The sequence below is a fragment of the Athene noctua genome, chromosome 11 (assembly GCF_965140245.1).
Source record: "Athene noctua chromosome 11, bAthNoc1.hap1.1, whole genome shotgun sequence".
Taxonomy (NCBI): domain Eukaryota; kingdom Metazoa; phylum Chordata; class Aves; order Strigiformes; family Strigidae; genus Athene; species Athene noctua.
The window spans coordinates 6,847,488-6,870,088 of NC_134047.1; the positions used below are offsets into that span (position 1 = coordinate 6,847,488).

General features: G+C 46.7%; 4 protein-coding genes and 1 non-coding gene across 5 annotated transcripts; 1 reads left to right on the forward strand and 4 right to left on the reverse strand.

The window, feature by feature from the left end:
- Nucleotides 1-299: 299 nt before the first annotated feature.
- Nucleotides 300-2,870, reverse strand: RPL39 (ribosomal protein L39). The gene is made up of 3 exons (XM_074914847.1): nucleotides 2,731-2,870; nucleotides 2,332-2,435; nucleotides 300-645 (listed from the first exon to the last, which is right to left on the reverse strand). Exons 1-3 carry the CDS (start codon nucleotides 2,731-2,733, stop codon nucleotides 597-599), a joined length of 156 nt encoding a protein of 51 aa, XP_074770948.1. The 5' UTR covers nucleotides 2,734-2,870; the 3' UTR covers nucleotides 300-596.
- Nucleotides 1,118-1,249, reverse strand: LOC141964835 (small nucleolar RNA SNORA69). The gene has a single exon (XR_012634396.1). It is a non-coding gene; the product is annotated as a small nucleolar RNA SNORA69 (small nucleolar RNA).
- A 21-nt stretch (nucleotides 2,871-2,891) lies between the features above and the next one.
- Nucleotides 2,892-10,879, reverse strand: UPF3B (UPF3B regulator of nonsense mediated mRNA decay). The gene is made up of 10 exons (XM_074914845.1): nucleotides 10,700-10,879; nucleotides 10,399-10,505; nucleotides 10,176-10,282; nucleotides 8,609-8,707; nucleotides 8,142-8,252; nucleotides 7,396-7,439; nucleotides 6,517-6,705; nucleotides 5,870-6,021; nucleotides 4,847-5,153; nucleotides 2,892-3,990 (listed from the first exon to the last, which is right to left on the reverse strand). The coding sequence occupies exons 1-10, from the start codon at nucleotides 10,877-10,879 to the stop codon at nucleotides 3,844-3,846; spliced, it is 1,443 nt and encodes a 480-aa protein (XP_074770946.1). The 3' UTR covers nucleotides 2,892-3,843.
- Nucleotides 10,880-11,213: 334 nt separating this feature from the next.
- Nucleotides 11,214-12,053, forward strand: NDUFA1 (NADH:ubiquinone oxidoreductase subunit A1). The gene is made up of 3 exons (XM_074914846.1): nucleotides 11,214-11,354; nucleotides 11,560-11,649; nucleotides 11,960-12,053. The coding sequence occupies exons 1-3, from the start codon at nucleotides 11,253-11,255 to the stop codon at nucleotides 11,978-11,980; spliced, it is 213 nt and encodes a 70-aa protein (XP_074770947.1). The 5' UTR covers nucleotides 11,214-11,252; the 3' UTR covers nucleotides 11,981-12,053.
- Nucleotides 12,054-17,170: 5,117 nt separating this feature from the next.
- Nucleotides 17,171-22,556, reverse strand: NKAP (NFKB activating protein). The gene is made up of 9 exons (XM_074914984.1): nucleotides 22,297-22,556; nucleotides 21,801-21,881; nucleotides 21,319-21,392; nucleotides 20,984-21,103; nucleotides 20,493-20,538; nucleotides 19,967-20,082; nucleotides 19,742-19,817; nucleotides 19,118-19,267; nucleotides 17,171-18,469 (listed from the first exon to the last, which is right to left on the reverse strand). Exons 1-9 carry the CDS (start codon nucleotides 22,539-22,541, stop codon nucleotides 18,295-18,297), a joined length of 1,083 nt encoding a protein of 360 aa, XP_074771085.1. The 5' UTR covers nucleotides 22,542-22,556; the 3' UTR covers nucleotides 17,171-18,294.
- Between the last annotated feature and the right edge of the window lie 45 nt (nucleotides 22,557-22,601).

The window sequence follows — 22,601 nt, forward strand, 5'->3', positions numbered from 1 at the left end:
CATAAAGTGAAGTCTGACTTTTTCAAACCTGCCTCTAGAACTTTTTAACTATTTGTTTGTCTAATAAAAGATTGTCTTCAAACTACCTCCTCTAAAATCAGTTCTGATTTTTACCCCTTTTCTTTAAAAACCGTTAGGCTTTGCTCTCAGAGGTTTACAGTAAATGAAAAAGGAAGACAAGACTATCTGAAAAGAGCCAACAAGGTTTCTCACACTAAGATTATATTCACAATATCGTTAGTTTTAATTCTGTTACTATTCTACCATATATATATATACAGGAAATAATTTCAACCAAGTCATTCAGGTCTGTATTTATTAGTAAGCCCATACACTGGCAATACTCATGAAAATGTCTGAAAAAAAGAACACTAATAGAACACAGTCTTCATGTTTCAGATGCAAATTACTTCAAGATTTTCCCAGTTAACATCAATAACCCAGACTAGCTTATAAAAAAAAATCCCCAAACACTGGGGATTGCAGTCCAACACTACAGAAGGAATCATTTGGGGATCGCCGACCAGCATGTGGGGTGTACCAATCTGATGCAGAAAGACAAGTGTTTAATTAGAGTTCCCAGGAGACAGTCTCTCTTACAAGCCCAGTTTGGTCCTTCTCCAGTGTCTCCTTTTGGAGTTGTACCTAAGACAGAAGTGGCGTAAATTAGCAAAGCACACATACATACACATTTGAGGATGCAAAGTGGACTGAAACTACCTTGAATTAGCTCAACAGTAAAGGACTGAAATCTTCCCTATGTGCTATAGTGGCACGCTGACAACGATAATCAGCTGTACACTTATTTTTAAAAATTTCCATCTCAGTTTACTTTCTTAATTCACTAACCAAGTGGGTTAGCACATTACTGCAACAGAACCTAAACTTCAGAGAGATAAAGATGCCTGCAGAGATGCATCGGCAGTGGTGTGTGAATATTCTACCTCCTCTTTTGGAGACTGTGCTCTTGCATTGATTGTCCAATGAGAATGAAAACTACCTCTTGAATGTATCATAGCCTAACACAAAAAGTATAATTTTTGTTCAAAATATGAAAGCAGAGTAGTGTATGGAAAAAGACCCTCTTCCAGGAAAGTATATTTATTTATGAGTATGGACTTGTACATGTTAAGAACAAACAGTTTCACCACCATATAGGCAAAACCGAAGACAGCATTAACAGGGTTACTCTCAGCAGGAAAATGGCAGTGCTCCCACAGAATGAAGCACTGCAATTGCAGCCTGCTTTAGCACACAGTTTGGATAAAACTAACGACCGATGTACTGAAGTGCCGAAAGACAGAAATGTAGAATTTTGCCCCATGATGAAGTATTCAAAAGTACTGCAATTTAGCTAAACCAAAACTCCTTTATAAGTCAGTATCTCGAAGACAAGAGTACAGTCTGGGGTGCACAATATCATTTTTTCCTAGACACAAATAAGTTAGAAGTAACAGGAACAGCACCTGACAATTCTGTGCTGTTTCACTGCCTGAGCCAGCCACTGCTACGGTCACTTTCCTCACTACTTAGGACAAAAAGTGATCTGGCAGCAAGAATCCTATTCCCTTAAAAAAATCCAGAGAGGGGCGTAGGAGATAAAAAGCTGGCTGCACAGTACGAGTGACTGAACTGTACTGGTTGAAGCTTTGAAATCAGAGGGCTCAGATATGCACCACCTTGTGCAGGCCTCACATTTACTTAGTATTCTGCGGTATTCTCATTGTATTTTCCTAGATACAATGCTTGAAAATAAACACTACAGGCAAAGAGAAAGGAACTGTTGTAAATTAATTCTGCAGTCACATGCCCAGGATCTTATACTATCCATTTTATCTTCCATACATCCAACAGGCCCTTTGCTCCCTGATGCACGATCTGTCTCTCAGAACACCCACGCTCAGCAAGATGCTGTTTCCTGAATATGCAGGAACCCAGAGGGACAGCTGTGAGAGGGGGCAGGTGTTGGGAAGGGGAACGTCAAAGCAGAGAGATTACTAGGGTAAAACTCCGGAATCAGTAATCCAACGTGCCATCACCTAACGTCTGTGGATACTTGCACAGCACGGGAATGAACCGCACTGCCACGGAAGGAAAAGGCGCGGCAGCCCCACACCGCTTCAAGCAAACACACCGGGCTGCCAGGATCCGGTGGAGTTACTCATCTGCAGCAGGATGCCTGTACGGTACTCGCGGCCCCAGAACCGCACTCCTGCTTACATAAATGCTTTTACAGAATCAGCTTCTGACTCCAGTCCACACCGCACTGGCAGCCCGATGGAGAGCCTGGGGGGCTGCACCTCCTCAGAAAGCCAGAGCCGATCTCGTTACCTGATCTTATTGCCCGTTTTCATGCGAATCCATTGCGGGATCGGCCGGTTCTGCTTCTGCTTCTTAGCAAGGAAGCGTTTGATCTTGAACGTCTTGTGAGACGACTGGAAGAAAGAGCAGCTGTTAGTCCCGCACGGCAGCCCCGCACGGCCCCCGGCTCGCAGCGGGCGGAGGGCAGCTCCGCCGGGCCCGGGCCGGCCCCACCGCGGGCGGGCGGCCGGCCTCGCCGAGCAAGGCGCCGGCCCCACCGGCCCGCAAGGCCTCGGCGAGCCGGGGACGGGAAAGGTGGACCCGGGGCCCTCCCGCGCGGCCTGCTCGCCGGGAATCCCCAGCCGGCCGGTGGCGGCGAGAGGGCTCGGGATGCCGCGGCAGGGCGGCGGATGGCGGCCGATGTCTCACCATGGCGCGGAGGTGCCCGGCGTCCCGGCGATGGCGGCGGCGGCAGAGGCGGAAGGGGCGGGGGGAGGCGGCGAGACAGGCGGCGGCGGCGGCGCGGGCTCCGGGGCCACAGCGCCCCCTGGCGGCGCGGCGGGCCCGCCCCGGGGCAGGCGCAGCTCAGTGAGGGACGGCGGCGGCACGAGTTTCTGCGAGTTTATTGGGTTTAGTACAAAATAGCTATGGCTAAAATTCGCTAGCTTAGGAGGAGCTGCTACTGGTGAAGTCTCTTTCTGGGCTGTAAAACAATACTTCAAGTTATGAGGGAAGATGAAGCAGTACCGAGGGCAGGAGTTCAGAAACGTTTCACTCTAAAGAAGGGAGAATGCTGGAAAAGAACAGGATGCTCAAACCAGCTACACGTGATCAAAAATAAGCATTTCAGTGTAGGTAGACTTTACATGAGAAACTGTCAAGAAGTACTCCAATATTAAGCCAGCTTATTCATACACTCCAACTTAGTTACTTTATCCAGAGAACCACTGAAGAGGAAGGTCTCTCCCTCCCCACCATCGTTCCTGCAATGCCAGGTGTTCTCCTCTTTACATGCCAGACGGCTCCTGTTCACTGGTACCTCAAAAGCCCCAGCCTGCGTACCTGTCTCAGTGCTACACTGATGTAATTTAGCTATCGCTGCCTCAGGCAGGAGCACCACACAACACAGCAACACCTATGTAACTCCAGGCAACTTCAAACTTGCTCTGCTTAAGTGCATCAAACAGCAGCTCCAATCACTCTACAGTAAAGCTCTGGCTTCAGATCCAGGTGTCGTCTCCTCCTGACCACATGACTCATTTATTATCATACTTAAGGCCATAAAGTCTCTCTACTTTGCAAAGATTCTCTTCTCTGTTGTAGTTAGATGCTGGGAAAATAAATTCAAATAACTGAAAATACAATGAGAACACATTTCAAATTCCAAATCTACAACTGAGGTTCTTTAACCAGAAACATCCAACAGCACAATGCCCCCTTTTCTTCCCTTGTTCCTTCTTTGCTTCGAAGGCACTTCTGGATTGCGTAGTACATGCTCTTTGGCTGCACAGACAGTCAGAACACATAAGGCTTGCATGCTAGTCACTCCTCTTCCTTCATATTACTGATCTCACGCTCTTGTTTCTTATCCGCTCCCTGATCTGTGGGCTTCGCAGCACTGTCTTCATACTGACACAGTCTGCTTCGGCTTCGGGCTCCTGGCTGGTACAGCTGCATAGCCGGACGATCCTGAAATAAATCAAAACTATTTAGACTCTTTCACAGCCCCATGCTATCACGGTTATTATGGAATCAGTGGTACTAGAAATGGCTCAAACTCAAACTTTTCAAGGTGTTCCAAGTTAAACTATTCCACCGTGGTGGCAATGTAACTTCAACTGTCTCAAATCAAGGTTGTCACTCGTGTAAGGCAACATCCCTGTTCAAGCCACAAACAACACTGCACATAGTTGAGGATATTTGTAAAGTTTCCTTTTGAGACAAGTTCAGCTCACCCTCTCTCAGAAAGAGGCAAACATCAGAGCTTCTTCAAAACCGTGAGTTTCATTTGTACCCAATAATGCCTTAAGTGACACGAAAAACTTGCATACTGATGCTGCAAAAACAGATTTGCAGAGCATATAAAACTAAGCTCAAGACATGTTTTCTTGAGTCTACAGGAGACTTTGTCATATTCTGCATGTAGCAGTCTTGTTCCTGTTTTAGAGGAACCTGTTCGAATCACACTCCTACTTTGAGATACATTTTCAGGCACATACAGCATCAGCAGAGATACAGGTAGATTGCTGATGCTCTACCAATACCTTAAAAATCCAGCCTATCGCATAAATCAACAAATGAAAAGGGATTAGCATCTTTACAATTTAGCCTATGGCACCTTGGCTTAATTTCTAAACAGCAACAAGAAATATCACAGTTTAGCAAAAGTTTATTGGAAACTCTCTGGCAATGGCAGAGTTTGTTACCAGAATATGGAGAAGTTTCAACAGAGAAACCACATGGTTCTTCCCTTGAAGTGCTTTTATCCTAAACCCCACAAACTAGTCCCTATGAATCAACAAATTAATTTAAAGAAATCCAGCACCTTGTTTCTGATACGATCCCTCTTAATTGTATCCTCTTTTTTATCATCTTTGGTTACTTTCTCAGATTTGTCCATGCTGCTGGTAAAGTCTGTGAGATCACTTTTCTTTCCCTTTTCTCTGATTAAGTCTCTCTCCTTTTTCACCTCTTCCTCTCTTCTTCTAAAAAGCTTCTCAAAGCGCTCGCTCTGCCTCCGACGCTCCTCTTCTTGGCGTCTCTGTTTCTCCCTCTGTGCTCTCTCATATTCTCTGTCTCTTTCAAAATCTCTATCTCGGTCCCTGTAGTCCTTTACACACTCATCTTCTGATCTGTATGAAAACAAAACTGAAAATTAAGCTCAAAAGATTCATCAAACAGAGCTGGGAGATCAATGTAACACTGGTGTAAATTTGCAATACGAAGACGACACACTGGTAGGTTCTAGGGAGCTTTTGGGAAGCTGTAATAACCTGAGTCATGCACGATAACCAGAGATGACACTGACTACTAGCATTTCCTAGCCTTCTGTTGACAGAGCTGGCTGAGACTCCTTTGGCTTTGGCAAACACCTGAATTTCCCTGTCTTATCGCTATTTCTCACATGGCAGAACTGAACCTTGAACAGATCACATAGCTGTTGAGAACTGCACTTTCCACTTTGACCTTTTACAAGACTTAGAGGGACTAATAACTGGAGTACACCTCTCCTCTCACCATGGTTGGAATTCTCTCATTGCAAGGACAGTGCTCACAGGCTGCTGCAGGTCCCCTACACCTGGGCTTCTTTTGCAGAGTTCCTACAGTGAATTGCAAAAGGTATTAAAATTTGTCCACTAGTGAAGAACTGTCAGGTAATTCACATGGCTTTTTGCAATTGCAGGGAGGTGCGCTGCCACAGAGAACACATCCCATGCTTTATATCAGAAACATAATTTGAAAGGAATTTCAAAACATGGTCATGGCAGAGCAGAGCGGCCTAAACCTCAGTATGATCAGGAAACAAGTTATATATACATATATATATTTATAGCAAGTACTAGAATACTTTTTTGCCTTCTCTTCTTTTGTCTCCCCATCAGATCGTTTGGCAGATGCACTACTCGCATTTTTTTCCTCCCTCAGAGTCTCTTTTTCCAGTTTCTTGGATTTTTCTTTTTTCTCCAAGTCTCTTTCATCTTTTTCAGGCTTCTTAAGTAGCTACAAAGAAAACAGAAGTCTCAACTAAAGAGCTCACTCTAATACATATTGTCTGGCACAACACCGAAATTGCATCAAAGGAACCACAGTCCAGTAAGAAATAAACATTAAAGTAATATTCCTGCAAATTGTAATATTTCTAAAAGCTGGAGTGTATGAGTAAGCATAATCCACGCAGCAGTCTAGGATTTTTCTCCTAAAACAGGCCATTTTAGAAAGCTTAAAAATAGTCTCCATTCCATTGTAAATTCACAGTTCTGTTTACCACAGCATGTACAACAGTCACATGACAAAAGCTTTAAATATTACTATGGAGCATTACAGCATGTAAACCTTTACAATGCCTAATACTGAATATTACAAAAAACTGGTAATTTACTAACACCAAACTCATGTGATTCTTCACACAATACTCAAAGCACATTTGAAGAGACTGATATACAGATAACAGGGGAAAGGGTGTGTAACAGTTTATAATAAAGAACTGTTCTAGACCTTAATCTTTGGTTCTTCTTTTGATCTGTCTCTCTCTTTTTCTGGGCATCTGTCTACTTTCTTCAGTTTTTCTGCTTCTTTTCTCTTCCTTCTCTCCTCCTCTTTCCATTTTCTTCTTTCTTCTTCTCTTTGCCTTTTTCTTTCCAATTCTCTCCTCCTCCTCTCCTCTCTTTTTTCTTCTCTCAGTCTCTGTGTGTTGAAAAGCAAAGAGAAATAGTGTAATTCCACACTACAAAACATCTCTTTAAGCTTAACAAGATACACTACCACAAAGCGGTAAGTATTTCATCACCAAATAACTCACCTCAAAACTGCCCCTACTACAAAACAAGTCCTGCTGTCTCTATTGTTCTGTTGTGAACCTGAACATGCTACAGTAGCATATTTTTTTTCTCACTCATAAGCCTTGATTTGTACCGTCTTAAAAAAAAAAGAAACACAAAACTAGCCTCAGCCTTTATCATTCTAATTTTAACTAAATCTGCCCCAACTGTGATTTTCTCCATCGCTAAAAGTTAAAATGTGCTAAGAGAAAGATCATCTACAAGGACCTCAGCCATAACTGCATTAAAAATGAAAGCATTAAAATGGAATGTGGTTTGGCGGTGCCACAAGAGACATTCAGCTGTAACCACAATGCTCACAAAGCACCACCGTTCCCACCAAGGCCGGTGTTCTAGTGGTTTACAACACATGAACCAGATGTTCACAAGGAAATTGGGTCAAAAGCAGCTTCTTCAAAAGGAAGGGCGGAAAACATATCAATATGTACATATCAATAATCATATAAACATATCAATATATACATCACAACAACACCCATGATTTAAATAAGCAAATTGTACTTGCAAGCAACGAGATTCTGGAGAGAAGTCTTACCTGTTTATTTTTCAAGAAGTTCAATAAAGGAGTAGTCTTTTTAGCTAGAGAATATATAAAACAAATGTAAACAATTTGCCTTATTCAATACTGCAATACCTACAACAAAACCCTGTATGAAATGAGGCAGCCTTTGGGATTACCCAGCCTATTTCCTCTCATGCACAGTGATACAGCAGCGAAGTATTCCAATCCTATCCCTGAACAGTGGCAACTATTAGGGTTCTATAAACTTCTTTACGACACTGATATGATATCCGATACACCTATCTGTAAAGGGATATACAGTCTGCACTAGGCTTTTCCCAACTTCTCTCACTTTGAAAGAGATACCCATAACATGCTTAAAAAGGGCATTCTAGTCATTTTGGTGGTATCTTACCCAACCACAGTATCTCTTAACTTGTACCTGCATGGAACACCACTGTTCACAGCATTCTGCATTGAACATCACTGCGTCTCACTGAAATGCAGCCACTCTGTAGCCTAGTCTGGCTAACAAACGTCTGACTAGCAGCTTAAAACAGGAAGGAGGGTTACCATATAAAACTTAAACCTAGAGAAGAATTTAGAGCATGGGAACAAAATAAAATACACCGAATAATATTAGCCTAAAGGTTTAACAAATACCAAGCAAGCACACAAAAGAATTCCATCTCCTCAAGGTTGACAAATCACAGCTTCAAATTACACCACATTTCTTTGTGCTCTAGGAAAATGTAACTATAGTACATAGATTTCCATACCTATTAGCTCTTTGTTTCTTGCTTCTATTTCCTCCAGCAAAGTTTCAGGAGTGGAAGTTAATTTTTCATCATCTGCACTGTAACTTTCCAAAAACTTCTTGTACTCTGGATCTACAGAGGAAGGGAAAGGAGAAAAAAAATTTTAAAAGAGGAAAATAAAAGATACACTGTAGCTTGAAAAGAATTTGCATTGAGCACTGCTAGAAATCTGGGTTAGATTTGCATAAATTGTGTTGTCACCTTTTCATAAATTGGCAGCTCGCAAATGAGTTGCCGCGTTATGTTTGTCTAGGACAATCATATTTAATAGATTTGCAGCTGATAAAGCAGCACCGATAAGCTTCACTAATAATTAAGCAAACATTCTATTGCTAAACTCCAGTGTCACAGTAAAAATATTACATTCAAATTGCTGCTAGAACTTTCAAGTCTACACATGCAAAACAAGCTAGCTAGCTGTTATATACCATCTTCAATAGTTCCAGTTTTGGCATCCTTTTTCTTACTCTTCTTTTTTGCAGCTTTTTGGAAAGGTGCAAATTCAACTATGGCAGCATATTCCTGACCTGTTAAGAGGAGAAGGAAAAATACATTAAAACAAGAGATGGAACAGATATAGAGCAGGAAGATAAGCCTAATGAGGAATATGCAATACTAGAGAGACTACTTGGAAAGCACAAAAAAGTCTTGTATTTCGAAAGCCATTTAATTAAAAAAACATTTTAGAGACAGCAGAATTCATGAACTAAACACTCTCATGATGCAAATTCATATTCACAAGACAGAACTATGAGATCTGAGACCGCCCATAACTGTCAGTTCAGACACCTCAGCTACACTGCACCACAAAATATCCTCATCCTAGAGACTATGCATCCACTGTGCAAGTAGAAGAGAATATTTTAAGGTAATGCAACTGAGGCAAGTCTCAATTTTTGGCAAAATACAACAGAATGCAACACGTTACAGCAGGCTTTATCTTCCGACAAGAATGCCACATTTATGGCTGCATAAATCCAATATTGCTGTTGGGTATGACAAATACGGCATGCTGATACACTGCAAACTGGCTTATTTAAAAGATCTAGGTGTTATCAGAACCTTGTCATGCAACCCTCTAAAATAAGGAAGAATCTTGTGGACAGAGCTTTATATCACAAAGAACACCTGGCTGGATGAAATGTAAGACAATGTACCTGAAAGAAAGTTCAAGGTGAAATCCTTAGCCTACTGAAACCTACAGGAAGACTCTCATTAAAGCTTCTGATAATTTTCACATCAATGAGAGAGTAACAACTTTTAGTGCTATCCAATGTAAACAGTTTTGAAATGCAAAATTTAAAATCATGAGATGTATTGAATACCTAATATATATTTAGAAAACAGTTAAGCAGTGACTAAATGCTTGGATGTTTAACCAACGAATTAAAGAATATATTTGCTTCCTACAGATTAATGTCTCCAGAGAGCAGTCACTTTCACAACTTAGACTGCAAGGAACAAGCTGTTCCTCTTACTGAATCAAGATGGATCTTAATGGATCAAGATGGTTGTAAACTGGAACAAGTAACAACCTGAATTAAAAACTTACCCAAAAAAAGTCACACTCAAGTGTACAAAACAAGTGAGGGGAGCAGCAGAGGGTAGCATCAGTAATCTCAGCTTCATTTAGTTTCAACAGCGACACCACCTACCCACTTTCAGTTTTCAGACGTTATACTCAGGCATGACAATGCAAGTATTACCCTCAGTAATGCAGCAACTAGCTTTACATTGACACCGCTACTACCGGGGTCTACACTTATCTGGGTTTTACACAAAATTAATCTAGAAATACGCAAAGTCAATTTAGATTAGTTTCCACAAAGTACATTTTCGTTGCTCTCTGAAATACTGCCTCATTCAAGACGCTAAAACCAGACAAATTGGAAGCGGCACATTAGGCTGCTCAGACCCATCTCTCTAAAATTCAGCTAGCACGCTACACCCCCAGCGGGGAAGGCACAAACATTCCACCGAGCACCGTTCACTTGCCTTTGTGATCGACAAAAACATAGCCGTCAAAACGATCCCTGAAGAGGACGATATCTTCCTGGTTTTTAAAGTTGATGTAGGCTCTCGAGAACATGTGAGGGTACAAGCTGCAGAGAGACAGGACCGAGAGAGCCAGGCTGACGAGGCGGCAGTGCCGCCCCTCGGGGCCGGGCCAGCGGCCGCTCTCGGGAGCCGCCCGGGGTAGGGGGGCCGGCGGCCCTACCTGGAGTCGTTAGCGAAGAACTCGAAGTAGTCGTGCTCAGGCAGGGGCTGGAGATGCTCCTCCAGCTGCTCCTTCGTCAGGCTGGGCGGCAGCCGCCGGATCACCACCTGCGGCACGGCGACGGCGGTCAGGGCGGCCCGCACCGCCGAGGAAGAACTGGCCGCCGCACGCCCCCCACCCCAACGCCGCCGTCCCGGGGCGGCCCCGGCTCCCGCCCGAGCTCTCCCCCTGCAGCCGCCACCGCGCGAGGCCCGTTACCGCGGGTGGGAGGGGCCCACACCGAGCGGCGCGCGGGCCCCACCTTGCTGAGCGTCTCCTTCTTGTCCTTGGGCCGCTCGAGGCGGTCGAGCTCGGCGCCGCCGGCCCTGCCGTCCGTGCCGGCGGCGGTCGCGGCGCCGGTACCGGTCCCCAGCAGGGCCCCCGGGCCGGCGGCGGGCCCGCGCCGCTCCTTGGGCCTGGCGTTTTCCTTGTCCTCCTTCATCCCGGGCCGCGGGACAGCGCCGCGCGCCCCCGCGCGCCCATTGGCCGCCGCGCCTCTCGCGCGACTGCGCCTTAAAGGGCGACGAGCCGCGCCCGAGGCCGAGGCCTCCGCCCCGCCGCGCTACGGCCCGCGGCACACGGCGGAGTCAGCCGCCGGGGCCGGGCGGCCAGGGGCGCGGCCCCGCCTCGTGTCCTGCCCCGGCACCGCCGAGGCGCGGCCCCCAGCAGCGCGGCCGCTGCCACCACCCCCCCCGCGGGCCTGCCTCGGTAGTGGCGGCGGCGCGGGGCAGGCCGGGACGGCGCGCGGGGCAGGCCGGGAGTGCCCGCAGGGAGCCCGGCGCGGCGGTGGGTGAGGGCAGTGCGGCAGCGGCGGGATGTGGTACGAGATCCTGCCCGGTATGGCTGTCATGGGCATCTGCCTCAGCATCCCCGGCCTCTGCACCCTCTACATGCACCGCTGGTGCAACGGCGGCAAGGTCAGCGCGGGCCGGGGCGACCGGGCCGCCAACCTCCCCCCCCGCGGCGGCCCTGCCCACGGTCTCGGACCCCCCTTTTCCCCGGATCCCCCCTTTTCCCCGGATCCCCCCTTTTCCCCGGATCCCCCCTTCCCCTCCCCGGGATCCCTTCCGCCGGGATCCCTTCCGGCGGGGCCGTAACAGGCAGCGCTGTGTGGCCCCGCAGGAGAAGAGGGTCGCCCGCTACCCCTACCAGTGGACCCTGATGGAAAGAGACAGGCGGCTGTCCGGTGTCAACAAGTACTACGTCTCCAAGGCAGGTGCTCGGGGCAGGTACCGCCGCGGGGAACGGGAGTCATGAGCTGCTCCCCCCATCCCCGAGCTCTGGGCTGGGGCTTCACACGGCCTCTGAGGTGGCCACTGGTCGCTCCTGGGGCTGTCAGAGCAAGCTCGGTACCAGCAGCTGGCCTGCCTGTGGGGATGTGCGTTTTACTTTTTTTTTTTTTTCTTTTTAATTATGACTTGGGTACTTAAGCATAGTTTGAAAACCTGCATTTTCAGCTATGCCCTCTTTTAAGTTAGTGACGAGCATGGTGCAGATACAGCTGTTACTTTTTCTTTTTCAGGGTCTGGAGAACATAGACTAAGGTGGTGGTACTTTGAAGAATCCACGTCTATATAAATGATTTAACTCTTCAATAAAGATATACACATATTCAACCCTTGTATCTGTGTTGCTGTGGTGGGTCGACCCTGCCTGGATGCCAGGTGTTCACTAAGCCACACTATCACTCCCATCCTCATGTGAGCAGGAGAGAGAATGTGTAACAAAAGGCTCGTGGGTAAGGTAAGGACAGATCACTCACCAATTACCAGCAGAGGTAACCTGACAGACCCAACTCAGGGAAATTATTGCCAATTGAATCAGAGCAGGATAGTGAGCAATAAAAAGAAAATCTTAACACCTTCCCCCCACCCCTCACTTCTTCCTGGGCTCAACTTCAGTCCCACTTTCTGAGGACCATCTCCTCCTCGCCCCCAGCAGTGCAGGGGGATGGGCAATGGGGGCTGTGGTCAGTTCATCACCCTCTGATGTCTCTGCCGCTCCCTCCTCCTCCGGGGAGGACTCCTCACACTCTCCCCTGCTCCAGCGTGGGGTCCCTCCCACAGGAGACAGCCCTTTGTGAACTTCTCCAGCCCGAGTCCTTCCCACTCAGGGGCTGCAGCTCTTCACAACCTGCCCCAGCGTGGGTCCCTCCCACGGGCTGCAGCCCTTCAGGCACAGGCTGCTCCAGCGTGGGTCCCCCGCGGGGTCACAAGTGCTGCCAGCAAACCTGCTCCCGCGGGGGCTCCTCTCTCCACGGGGCCACAGCTCCTGCCAGGAGCCTGCTCCAGCGTGGGCTCTCCACGGGGTCACAGCCCCCTTCGGGCACATCCCCCTGCTCCGCCGTGGGGTCCCCCCCGGGCTGCAGGTGGGTGTCTGCTCCCCCGTGGAGCTCCCTGGGCGCAGGGCACAGCTGCCTCCCCACGGGCTGCCCCACGGGCTGCAGGGGAACCTCTGCCCCGGGCCTGGAGCACCTCCTGCCCCTCCTCCTGCACTCACTTGGGCTCTGCAGGGCTGTTTCTCACATGCATTCTGGCTGCTGTTGCCCAGCAGTTTTCCCCTCTTCTTAAATCTGTTATCAATGATGGGCTCAGCCTTGGTGAAGTGCTAAAGCTTGGACAACAGGCCCAAGCAGAGTTGACCTATAGATGAACCCTGTGTATTTTATAACTGATAAGCATTGTGCTAGAAGGTATTATACTAGGTTATAACAACCCACTTACGCTGATGTAAAAAGTGCTAAAGCGTTGAAGTACTGAAGCCTGAACAAGAGGCCCTGCACTGAAGCTGCTGATGTAGTATGTAGTCATTAACAAAGTATGTAAGCTCACTAGTGAAAGATGCAGCTCACAGTAGTGAGGGTGAAGTGCTGAGAGAATGTCTCAACTTCCCTTGTTTAGCCTTATTCAAGGCTGGGAACCCAAGTGTTCGGCCTTGTTAGAAACTCCCTTGGTCTCCTCTCCCAAGTCCTGGCCAAGCTTTGGGTGGAATCCAACAGGAGAATGAAACCAGAAATTTCCCACTCAAAACAAAGATGCCAGCTATTCTGGCTTGCTGATTTTGGGTTATATAAGGCTCGACCCGCTCACAGCAACTCTGGATGCCTCACCTATGGGTGGACATACCATGCAGGACTTGCTGGGAAAGGTTCTCCAAATCCTCACTGTAGCGGGGCTCCCCAGTGGCTGCGGGTCTGGATGATGGTAACGTATGCAAGTGGTGATGGAACTTTCTTAATCACTATTCTCTCTCTCTCAGGTAGTAATGATTTGATGCATTACTCTGTATTTTCCTATTTAAGTGAACTATTCTGTCTTTTTTTACTGTATGTTTTCTGTATTATTCTGTTATTATTTCTAGTAAATTACACCTGCCCCTTCACTCTGGTGTCTGAGTTTAATTGATATCCCTAATCAGCAAAACACCTGGCCAGCAGCGGGTCCATCCTGGAGGCGGCCGGCATCGGCTCTGTCAGACACAGGGAAGCTTCTGGCAGCTTCTCACAGGAGCCACCCCTGTAGCCCCCCACCACCAAAACCTTGCCAGGCAAACCCAATACACCAGTGTTGCTCATCCTGTACTTCCTGCCTTAATGTCTGTTGCTTTTGTGCTCATCATCATTTCAGTTGCAGATTTGTTTGTGGTTAATAAGAGTTATGTACATATTTAATGTTTCACATATTGCTAGGTTTATGAGAGAATTCATCTCCTTGGACACATTAACTCCAAAAGGGCTGTCAAGCATCGGCACAGGCTGCCCAGGGAAGTGGTTGAGTCACCATCCCTGGAGGTATTTAAAAGACAGGTAGACATGGCCCTTAGGGACACGGTTTAGTGGTGGACTTGGCAGTGTTAAGTTTACAGTTGGACCCGATCTTAAAGGTCTTTTCCAACCTAAATGATTCTGTGATTACCCTGAACTGGGATTCAGGCTACTCCTTCACTGCCAGGTCTGAAAACAGAGGCTGAGATCTTCAGTCCATGGTGGGAGCTCTGACTAGAATCTTTCCTAAACCACATGAAAGATCTACAAGCTTGAAGGTCCTAGTCTATATTTAATCAAAAATGCTTCCATCGGGAGGTTTCAATTTGACACTGTATATATGACAATTTGGCAAAAGCCCATAACCTGTACCTGGAAATAACTGTTGTGATTATGGATGCAAAACAGAGGTTATCAATACTTGTGCATCTGCATACCAATCAGTAACTGGGGGGAGGATGCAGACCTTCCCACCGCTGCCCAGCACATTTACTGAAGAAGTATGAGAATCTCTCACCTCGCCAGGAACAGAGAACTGTTCGAGGTGGGACGGAGCACTCCCCACACAAATTCTCCCTCCCCTTGGCCAGCAGGAAACACCCGAGCTCCCGACTGGGCACAGACAGGGCGAGCAGCACCGAGAGGGTGTGAGGGGCTCGTGCAGAGCATCCACCAGGCAAACTGCTCTGCTAAGGCGTGCGGTGACAGAGCCGGTGACAGCCAACCCACCCCGGGTCACCAGCTGCTAGAGTGAAAGGCAAGGGTGCAGGTGCCAGCAGAGAACAGGATCGTACCCTCTTGCAGTCTGCCAAAAGCACCAAGAAGGGACCCTGGAGCAGGTCGAGGTTTGCTTCAGCACATGACCAGGAGAGACTTCAGCAGTGAGCTGAGGAGCAGCACAGGTATCTACAGCCTTTGATTAGCCTGGAACATGCCCCGTGTGTCAAACAGGTTAGTCCTAAATGGAGACTATGGCATTTATTCCCCACAAACTACTTCAAATATAGGGCTTCTACTTTTTTTTTTTTTTTAAACCAGAAATAATTCTTCCAAAATAAAACTTGAGCCCTCATCCTGTCAGCACCTCAGTGAACATGATGACTTCCCATGATTCGGTACAGCTAGCAGACATTAAACAAGGACTCTGCTATTTTTAACAGCATAAATAATGACACAGCTATTTGGAGATCTCTGTCCCACTGGATTTTTGGGATATTTGAGTACAGTTGATAGTCAATTACTATCGAAGAAAAAGAGAAGTTAAGGATGAAATTCCTCTAAGAACAAGTGGCGCAAATCGGACCACTTCGACCACTCCAGTGTATTTATAATGCATTGCCAAAAGAATTTCACATCTCCCTGATGTGAAAACAACAAAAATATACTCCTAACTTGCCATCTCCCCCAACAGGCTGTTAAAGAAGAGCTAGCAAAGTCCCTAAGGCTTGGAGAAGTAAGAAAGCACTTTTTAAAAATGGCTTAAAGATAGTTTTTCTTTTCAGAAATTTTCCAGACAATTACTGATGTCAGCAGTGACCAAGGAATAATTAAACGCCTGTGGTGCTGTGAAAGATGGATTTGGAGGCACAGCAAGGGAGAAGATGCGCAGTTCGGGCACTAACCCCTGGCAACATGGCAAATCCTCTTCCACCTCCACAACACAGCCATGGCTGGAATATCCCGTGGGTCAGCTGGGCTCAGGTGTCCCGGCTGTGCCCCCTCCCGGCTCCTTGTGCCCCCCCAGGCTCCTCGCTGGTGGGGTGGGGTGAGGAGCAGGAAAGGCCTTGACTCTGTGTAAGCGCTGCCCAGCGGTAACGAAAACATCCCTGTGCTGTCAGAGCTGTTTCCAGCACAAACCCAAACCACAGCCCCATAGCAGCTACCAGGAAGAAAATGAACTCTACCCCAGTCAAAACCAGCACAACAGCCCGTAGCCAGCGGTCAGAAATCTTGTATCCTAGCACAAAATTAAAATTGTAACATACCAGTCTTTGCCTTCACAAGTCAATACTCACAGACGCTTTAAACCAAAACTATTCTAATCCATGAGAAACGTTGTACAAATACAGAGGTTATTTTTGAAGAAGCAGATAGCTCTCACCTAATTAAAATGTGTGCTTTTTGAGGTTCTGTATGTGAACTCTGCCCTGTCTCTCCTCTCTTGCAGACCTTGCCTGTGGAGGTATTCTTCACTCCGGAGCCCAGCAGGCTGATTCACAGGCAAATGTTATTACTCTTCCATCACTGACACATCTCGGGAGGTTCTACAAGGTTTTTCATGCCAAAACCAAACAGGGACCTTGACAAAAGTTTGCAGCAATAGCAGAGAGGTGGAGGAAGCTGTCAAAATCTTGCCATGGAAAACAAAACAACCCTGTTTATCATTAGCTTCATGCCACCCCAAGCATGGATAGCCACCCCATGAGCACCTCCCTTCTCTGTAACGAATTTGTCCTGGGTTTACACTTGTCTAGGTGATGTTCTTTTTTTCCAGCAGACAGGCTTGCCCTGTGAATGAATAAAGGCAAGCTCTCAGCTGGCCAAACTTGGACTCAGTATTATTCTTACCATCTTAGCATTTACCTTCTTACTCCATTCTCCAGGTCAGAACAGTGTCAGTTTAGAGAAAAGAGGCTTAAGGACAACACTGGAAATAAAGTGGAAAATCCTCATGGAAAGACAGACTTTGTAATGAACAGCTCCAATTCACCAGCACCAATGCTCTGTGGGCATTTCGTGGAGAATCAAATAAACACAATGAAGAAAGAATGGCTCTTCCTTATTAGCATTTCTACTTTGTGGATACTTAAAAAGCATTAAATCTGTACAAAATCAAGTACAGCCTGACCTGGCAGCTGGCTCACACCTGGGTATGGGCAGGTACAGCAGGACAGAACCAGGTTCCGGAGTGTGAACGGGAAGAGGCAGCTGGGCAGGACTTGCTATTTGCAAACACCAGGTCTGCAGAACTCCAGGGCAAACATTACATGACTTTTATTTTCTTTATACAAACATACAAGACATCTCTGCTGCCAAAACTACAACACAGAGATTTAGGGGAACAAAACAATCCTCTAGAAAACACTTTGGTTTTAAAAGCATTTGAGAAAAAGAAGGTTAAGGGGGATATGCTTGGAAATGTCCAGTTGAATCAAAGATAACCACCATAGAAGCACTACCCAGAGTAGGCCTCTGAGTAGAGTTTAAAGAAAGCTATGTAATACTGCTGAAACAGACTAACTTAAAATACCCTGGGAGTTAAAATAAGGTTTTAATCTAGAACACTTCCAAAGACAAAGAAATTTCAAATAAATCGAAAGATACATCCTTGTTACCACCTGTATACATCCAGGGGTTCCAATCACTGCACCCCACTGCTCTGATACCTATGTATAACATAGGAGAAAAAGAAGCAAGCAACTTAATTCTTCACCACAGGCTTGGTGGATTGAAGATCAGACCCTCCTATTACTGTTACTTTATACCCCAATTGCAATCTGCTTGCTTTAAAGTAACTGAAGCCCATCTGTATTAAATTACAAAGTCATTACTATTTACAAGTCTCGTTTGAACCACAAATCAAACTCAACAGTTTTGAGAAAAAAATAAATCTAAAAGACTTAAGAAAAAAATACCTAAGTGGACAGTCTTAGATCTTAAAACAGGAACTTCAGAGTTCCTTCATTTTTGCTACTGTTACTAGTAGCTTTCTTCTGATCACCAGTCTTCTCTCATTAACCAAAATAAATGGAAAATTGCACTTATCAGCATCAGGTAACAAAGCCCTCACAGGGAATCCTGCTTGTCCTATTCAAAGCGAGCACAGAACATTGCCACGTCTAATCTTGCCTGCCTGTTCCTGCCCTCCCTTCCTTGCAGCCTTTCATTTTACAGGGATTCCTTGTAGATGGTGAACACCTCACCCAGGAAAATGTGACAAAAGAAACTCTGTCTCTTTGATACAAGTAATCCACTCCTGAGGCTCGGCCCTGTTGGGTGAAAAGCACTGCAGCACTTGCAGATTTTTCAAATCATGACTAGAGCAGGGGAGCTGCTGCTTGGTAGAATCTGTGGTGTACAGTTCAAAGAAAGAATTATTTTTCCTCTTTGCCCTTAGTCTTTCTGTAGACCATCTCTCGAAAGCTTGCAAGGATCTTATTCTCTCGTTTCCTCCTCTCCTCCTGGTTGAAGGATGCCAGAGCTCTCTTTTCATCTGCGCTGTAAATCTGGTTCTCTTTACGCAGACGCACAGCTTCCATACGGCGATGTCTGCAGAGGAGAACATTGTGTACATCAGCACGGGCAGAGGGATGTAATGCCCTGTCACAGCTTCCATCCATCAACTGGCCTGAATGTTTTGAGGGGCTTATAGAGATACCTACACTAGGGGACCCAAACTGCACACAAACCTTCCCAGGAAGGAGCGTGGCAGAGCAAGATACAGACTTCTGGGGGTGTCTGCTCTCAGGCAGTCAGCCAGAAGGCCCATCTGCCCCCAGGGTGTCAGCTGCTGGCTCACCAAAACTTAAGTGAAATTCCTGTCGGACTCATGAGAGAAAAGTACAGCCAACCTCTCACAATTTGATCTGTCTCCTACTGAAGAGCCAGCACATCACGACTGCTGTCCAAACACATCACCTTGGAGCCACCTGACACAAGTACCTCCTCATTTGAAATACAAGATCATTAGAAGTGTATTACCTGGAAAGAATTTTTAGCCTTGGAGGAGAAAGTGTCCTTAAAAAACCTCTCCATCTATCTATAGCAATAGGGAGTTTAGAGTACATTATTGCAAGCACACAGAGCACCTTCTTTTCCATGTTTTCAACTAGAACTCAGAAGCAGTCTTCCAACACGTCAACAGAGGAAGCAGCTCTGGAAAATGTCACCGAACCATTACCACCATCAAAACCATACCTGCTGCCACTCATGACATAACCAGAGCTCTCAAACGACGCAATCTCTTCACTGGTCAAGCCGATTTCACCTCTCCGGGGTATACGTTTTCCTGCTTTTACATACTCTGCCATCGCTGCACCTTCACCAGGCAGGAGGGCATGTCCATAGCTTCATAAAAACACAAAAGTGGTGATTTCGATCAGTCTCAGATAGAGAGAGCCTGAGCTAAACATCCAGCTTCTCTGTTCATTACTTGCTACAGCTGCATTTTTAATCACTTCCTTATTCTTTCCCACATATTGGCCTGTTTCCTCCTTATGGCTAACACTAGCAACAACATCTTAAATTACCGGTTGAATCCATTCTGATGAAACGGTAATGAAGACACTATACTGCTGAGCATTAGAATAAAGGCATCTAACAATTGATTTTCTAGGAATAAGGCTAAAAAGCATAAACCAGACTCTTCCACCTGAATTCAGGCCAGCGTAAAGGCTAGCAGCACTACCACTTCTGTCTGAGTTTCTGGCATAGCATTTCTCTCTGATGTGTGCCATATCGTTATAACAGCCCTTCTGAACAGTAACCTTCAGGCTTGATCTACTTGATTTGATCAAAGCACTGTTAGAGCTGGCTACTCACTTCAAAGGCCTATCATCCTGAGATGCATGAGTTTTGGGAGCTTCTGGTCCAATCAAGCTATCAGCTTCTGTATTTTCTGCAAAAATCAAATAATGAGAAAGATTAATATTGTGCCCGTTGTTCTTTGTTATCAGAACAGTTACACAGGTCAGCAACACCTAACAAAGAATTCACATAAAGGGCACCAAGAAGTTTCAATCCGAGTTTAAAGTCAGGGGAACCTACTTGATCTCTCAATCCAGAGATCTTCCCCTTGAAATGTTTCGTCATCAGAATCTTCACTACTTGAATCACTGGATTCCTTCCTGCTCTTCTTATTTTTCTTCTTCTTATACTTCTTCCTGTGATAAAGATAGACATACTATTTACCAAAATTTAAGATGACAGAAAGTGCTTGGAATCATACTCAAGCCATTAGTTTCTCAAGGCAACTTCCACCTATGGGAAGACTAGCTGTCTGCATACAGATTGTTGTTGATTCATATCAAACGCCTTACAGCAAAACAAAGACAATATACACACTGTTATGCCTTTCATATAACATTTGAAAGTGGCGCCCTACATTCACAGTGAGTCCTCTATGCTGCATGGTTCTATAGATTTAAAGAAAATCCAACAAATTAAGATTAGTTGACAGCATTTATAGCCCTAATTACAAGAGTGCTCAGCCTTCCTCACCACCTGCTAGGAAAATGGTGCTGCCCTCTGCTCAAAAGCAGGTAGAATTACACACAGCCACCTGGGAACTTACTTTCTGTTCTTCTTTTTCTTCTTCTTGCTTTTCTTTTTATCTTCATCTGAAAAAGAGAAAGTATATATATCAAAGAGATGATTAACTAAGGAGTTTACTGCAGAGTGAATTTCTCCCACCAGAATGCCTTAGTACACAGCTTCTCAAACATGATTTGTTTAGGTACAAAATAATACTGAGAAAGTATTAGTAGAACACTACCTGCAGTACTGTTCAATATGAAAACACACTGAACACATCTCTGGCATGAGACACCCAATGGATGCTAAATTCAAAAATCCTATTTCCTGAGGCCAGCCCGTAAGCACTCGAAGAAAAGGCACTGCAAAGGCAGCAAGATGGTGAAAGGAAAGAACACCAATGGATGCTGCAGCTCTATAATTTCAGGACACTGCAAACGCAAACAAAAGCCAGAAGCGTTGCTTTGCATTCAGAGGAGCAAAAGGAGAGCTCTCACACCACACACGTTGGCCAAAGCCCTCTTTTCTTACCGCTGGAGTTCTGCTCAGACTCCGACTCGCTGTCACTGTCCTCAGAATGTTTTCTGTGTTTTCTTTTAGATACCTTCCGCTTTTTCTTCTTTCTTTTCTTCTTCTTCTTCTTTTTTTCTTCTAGAATGTTTTTAAAAGATAATATTAGAGAACAGACAAAGATCATGGAGCTCCATATGTATCTTCCCAAGGCAACACTGTCCTTTGAGCTGGAGCCCACCACACACACTTCCACCCATCAAAGTCAGTGAACCTCTTGCAAGCAACAAGAGCAGGTTCTGGACTTTGGTAGCTTCCCATTTTCAAAACCAAGCTGTGTAAGCAACACAAAATACCTTCTGAGCTGGAATCTGAAGAACTACTCTTAGATTTTGCCTCTTCATCTTCTACCGGTGTATGCTCATCAGAACTGAATAAAAATACAAGTGTGCTATTTAAAACTATTTTGTAGTATTCAAGATCTAAGGTATGCATATGACCAAATGCTTGCAGATTTTGAGTCAATACTTGCAATAAACTATTAAACAGCTAACTTGCAGCATAGGAATTGCTTTCAGAACCACAACACAAAGGTCACCTGATCTACAATAAATCATATTTTGCATAACTGGTATGTTGGAATTATTTTTTGGGAAAAAAATGTAATAATCTCATTGTGTTGATTTAGAAGTGAACTGACATAACGTGAACTGTGGTAAAGGAATGTTTTTGTAAGGCATAAAACATCTTTGTAGGGCATAAGACATGTTTGTAAATTAAACACGCATATTATCACGGTCATAAAAAACAGAAGGAAAGAAGCAAGAATACGCCTTACTCGGGGTCAGGAACCTTTGGTGACAGCCCCCAGACTTCAGGTGCCCCCAGTTCTCCAATTCTCTCTCTCTCATTGAGTCTCCTGTAAGGCAAGACACTGTCAGTGAGCCCAGCATGCCGCACCCAGCACACAAACATTTTAAGCCGGATACCTGTTATCGTTTCCAACCGCCTGAAGCTGCTACAGTAAGAAGAACCAACCAGCGGCCCGGGAGGCCGGAAGGAAACGGCCGCACACCGCGGAGGACCGGCGGGTAACGGGCGCCAGCACCCTTCCAGCCCCGGCCCGGCCCGGCCGGGCGGCCCCGGCACAACCGCGGGGGCCGCCTCCCGCAGGGGAAGGGCCCGTCGGGCCGGGAAAGGGGCCGCACGGCGGCGGGCCCAGGCGCCCCCTCCCCGGGCAGCGCAGGCCCGGCGCCCCGGGAGCGCGGGTTCACCCGAGCGGAGGGAGGGCGGGGGGAAGCGGCGGGCGGGGGCGGCCCGGGGCCGGCGCTCACCTCTGCCGCAGGATCTCCTCCTTCTCCTTCTCGTAGTACTCGGGCCAGGCCTTGTGGTGGTGGCCGTGGTGCGCGGCGGAGCGCGGCCCGCCGGGGGTGCGCTCGCGGGAGCGGGACCAGCTACGGCTCCGCCGGTGGCTCGGCCGCTTCAGGCCGTTGCGCTCGCGGGAGCGGGAGCGCGAGCGGCGGCCGCGGCGCTCGGGGCTGGCGGCCGGCGGGCTGCGCGAACGCGACGCCGGCGCCATGGCGGCGGGGCGGCCGCGGCGGAGGAGCCGCTTCCGGGTGCCGCCCCACTTCCGGCGGCC

Coding starts and splice junctions, on each gene's coding strand:
- RPL39 (XM_074914847.1), bottom strand. Junction 646..2,331: donor AAAACGGGCAATAAGATCAG/GTAACGAGATCG, acceptor CTTCTGTCTTAG/GTACAACTCCAAAAGGAGAC.
- UPF3B (XM_074914845.1), bottom strand. CDS start 10,879: ATGAAGGAGGACAAGGAAAACGCCAGGCCCAAGGAGCGGCGCGGGCCC. Junction 5,154..5,869: donor AAAGAAGAGAAGGCAAAAAA/GTATTCTAGTAC, acceptor GTTTTCATACAG/ATCAGAAGATGAGTGTGTAA. Junction 3,991..4,846: donor GGGATCGTATCAGAAACAAG/GTGCTGGATTTC, acceptor GATTTATTTCAG/GATCGTCCGGCTATGCAGCT.
- NDUFA1 (XM_074914846.1), top strand. CDS start 11,253: ATGTGGTACGAGATCCTGCCCGGTATGGCTGTCATGGGCATCTGCCTC. Junction 11,355..11,559: donor GCTGGTGCAACGGCGGCAAG/GTCAGCGCGGGC, acceptor GTGGCCCCGCAG/GAGAAGAGGGTCGCCCGCTA. Junction 11,650..11,959: donor ACAAGTACTACGTCTCCAAG/GCAGGTGCTCGG, acceptor TTTCTTTTTCAG/GGTCTGGAGAACATAGACTA.
- NKAP (XM_074914984.1), bottom strand. CDS start 22,541: ATGGCGCCGGCGTCGCGTTCGCGCAGCCCGCCGGCCGCCAGCCCCGAG. Junction 21,882..22,296: donor GAGGAGATCCTGCGGCAGAG/GTGAGCGCCGGC, acceptor CTTGCCTTACAG/GAGACTCAATGAGAGAGAGA. Junction 19,818..19,966: donor TCTCTGGATTGAGAGATCAA/GTAGGTTCCCCT, acceptor TGATTTTTGCAG/AAAATACAGAAGCTGATAGC.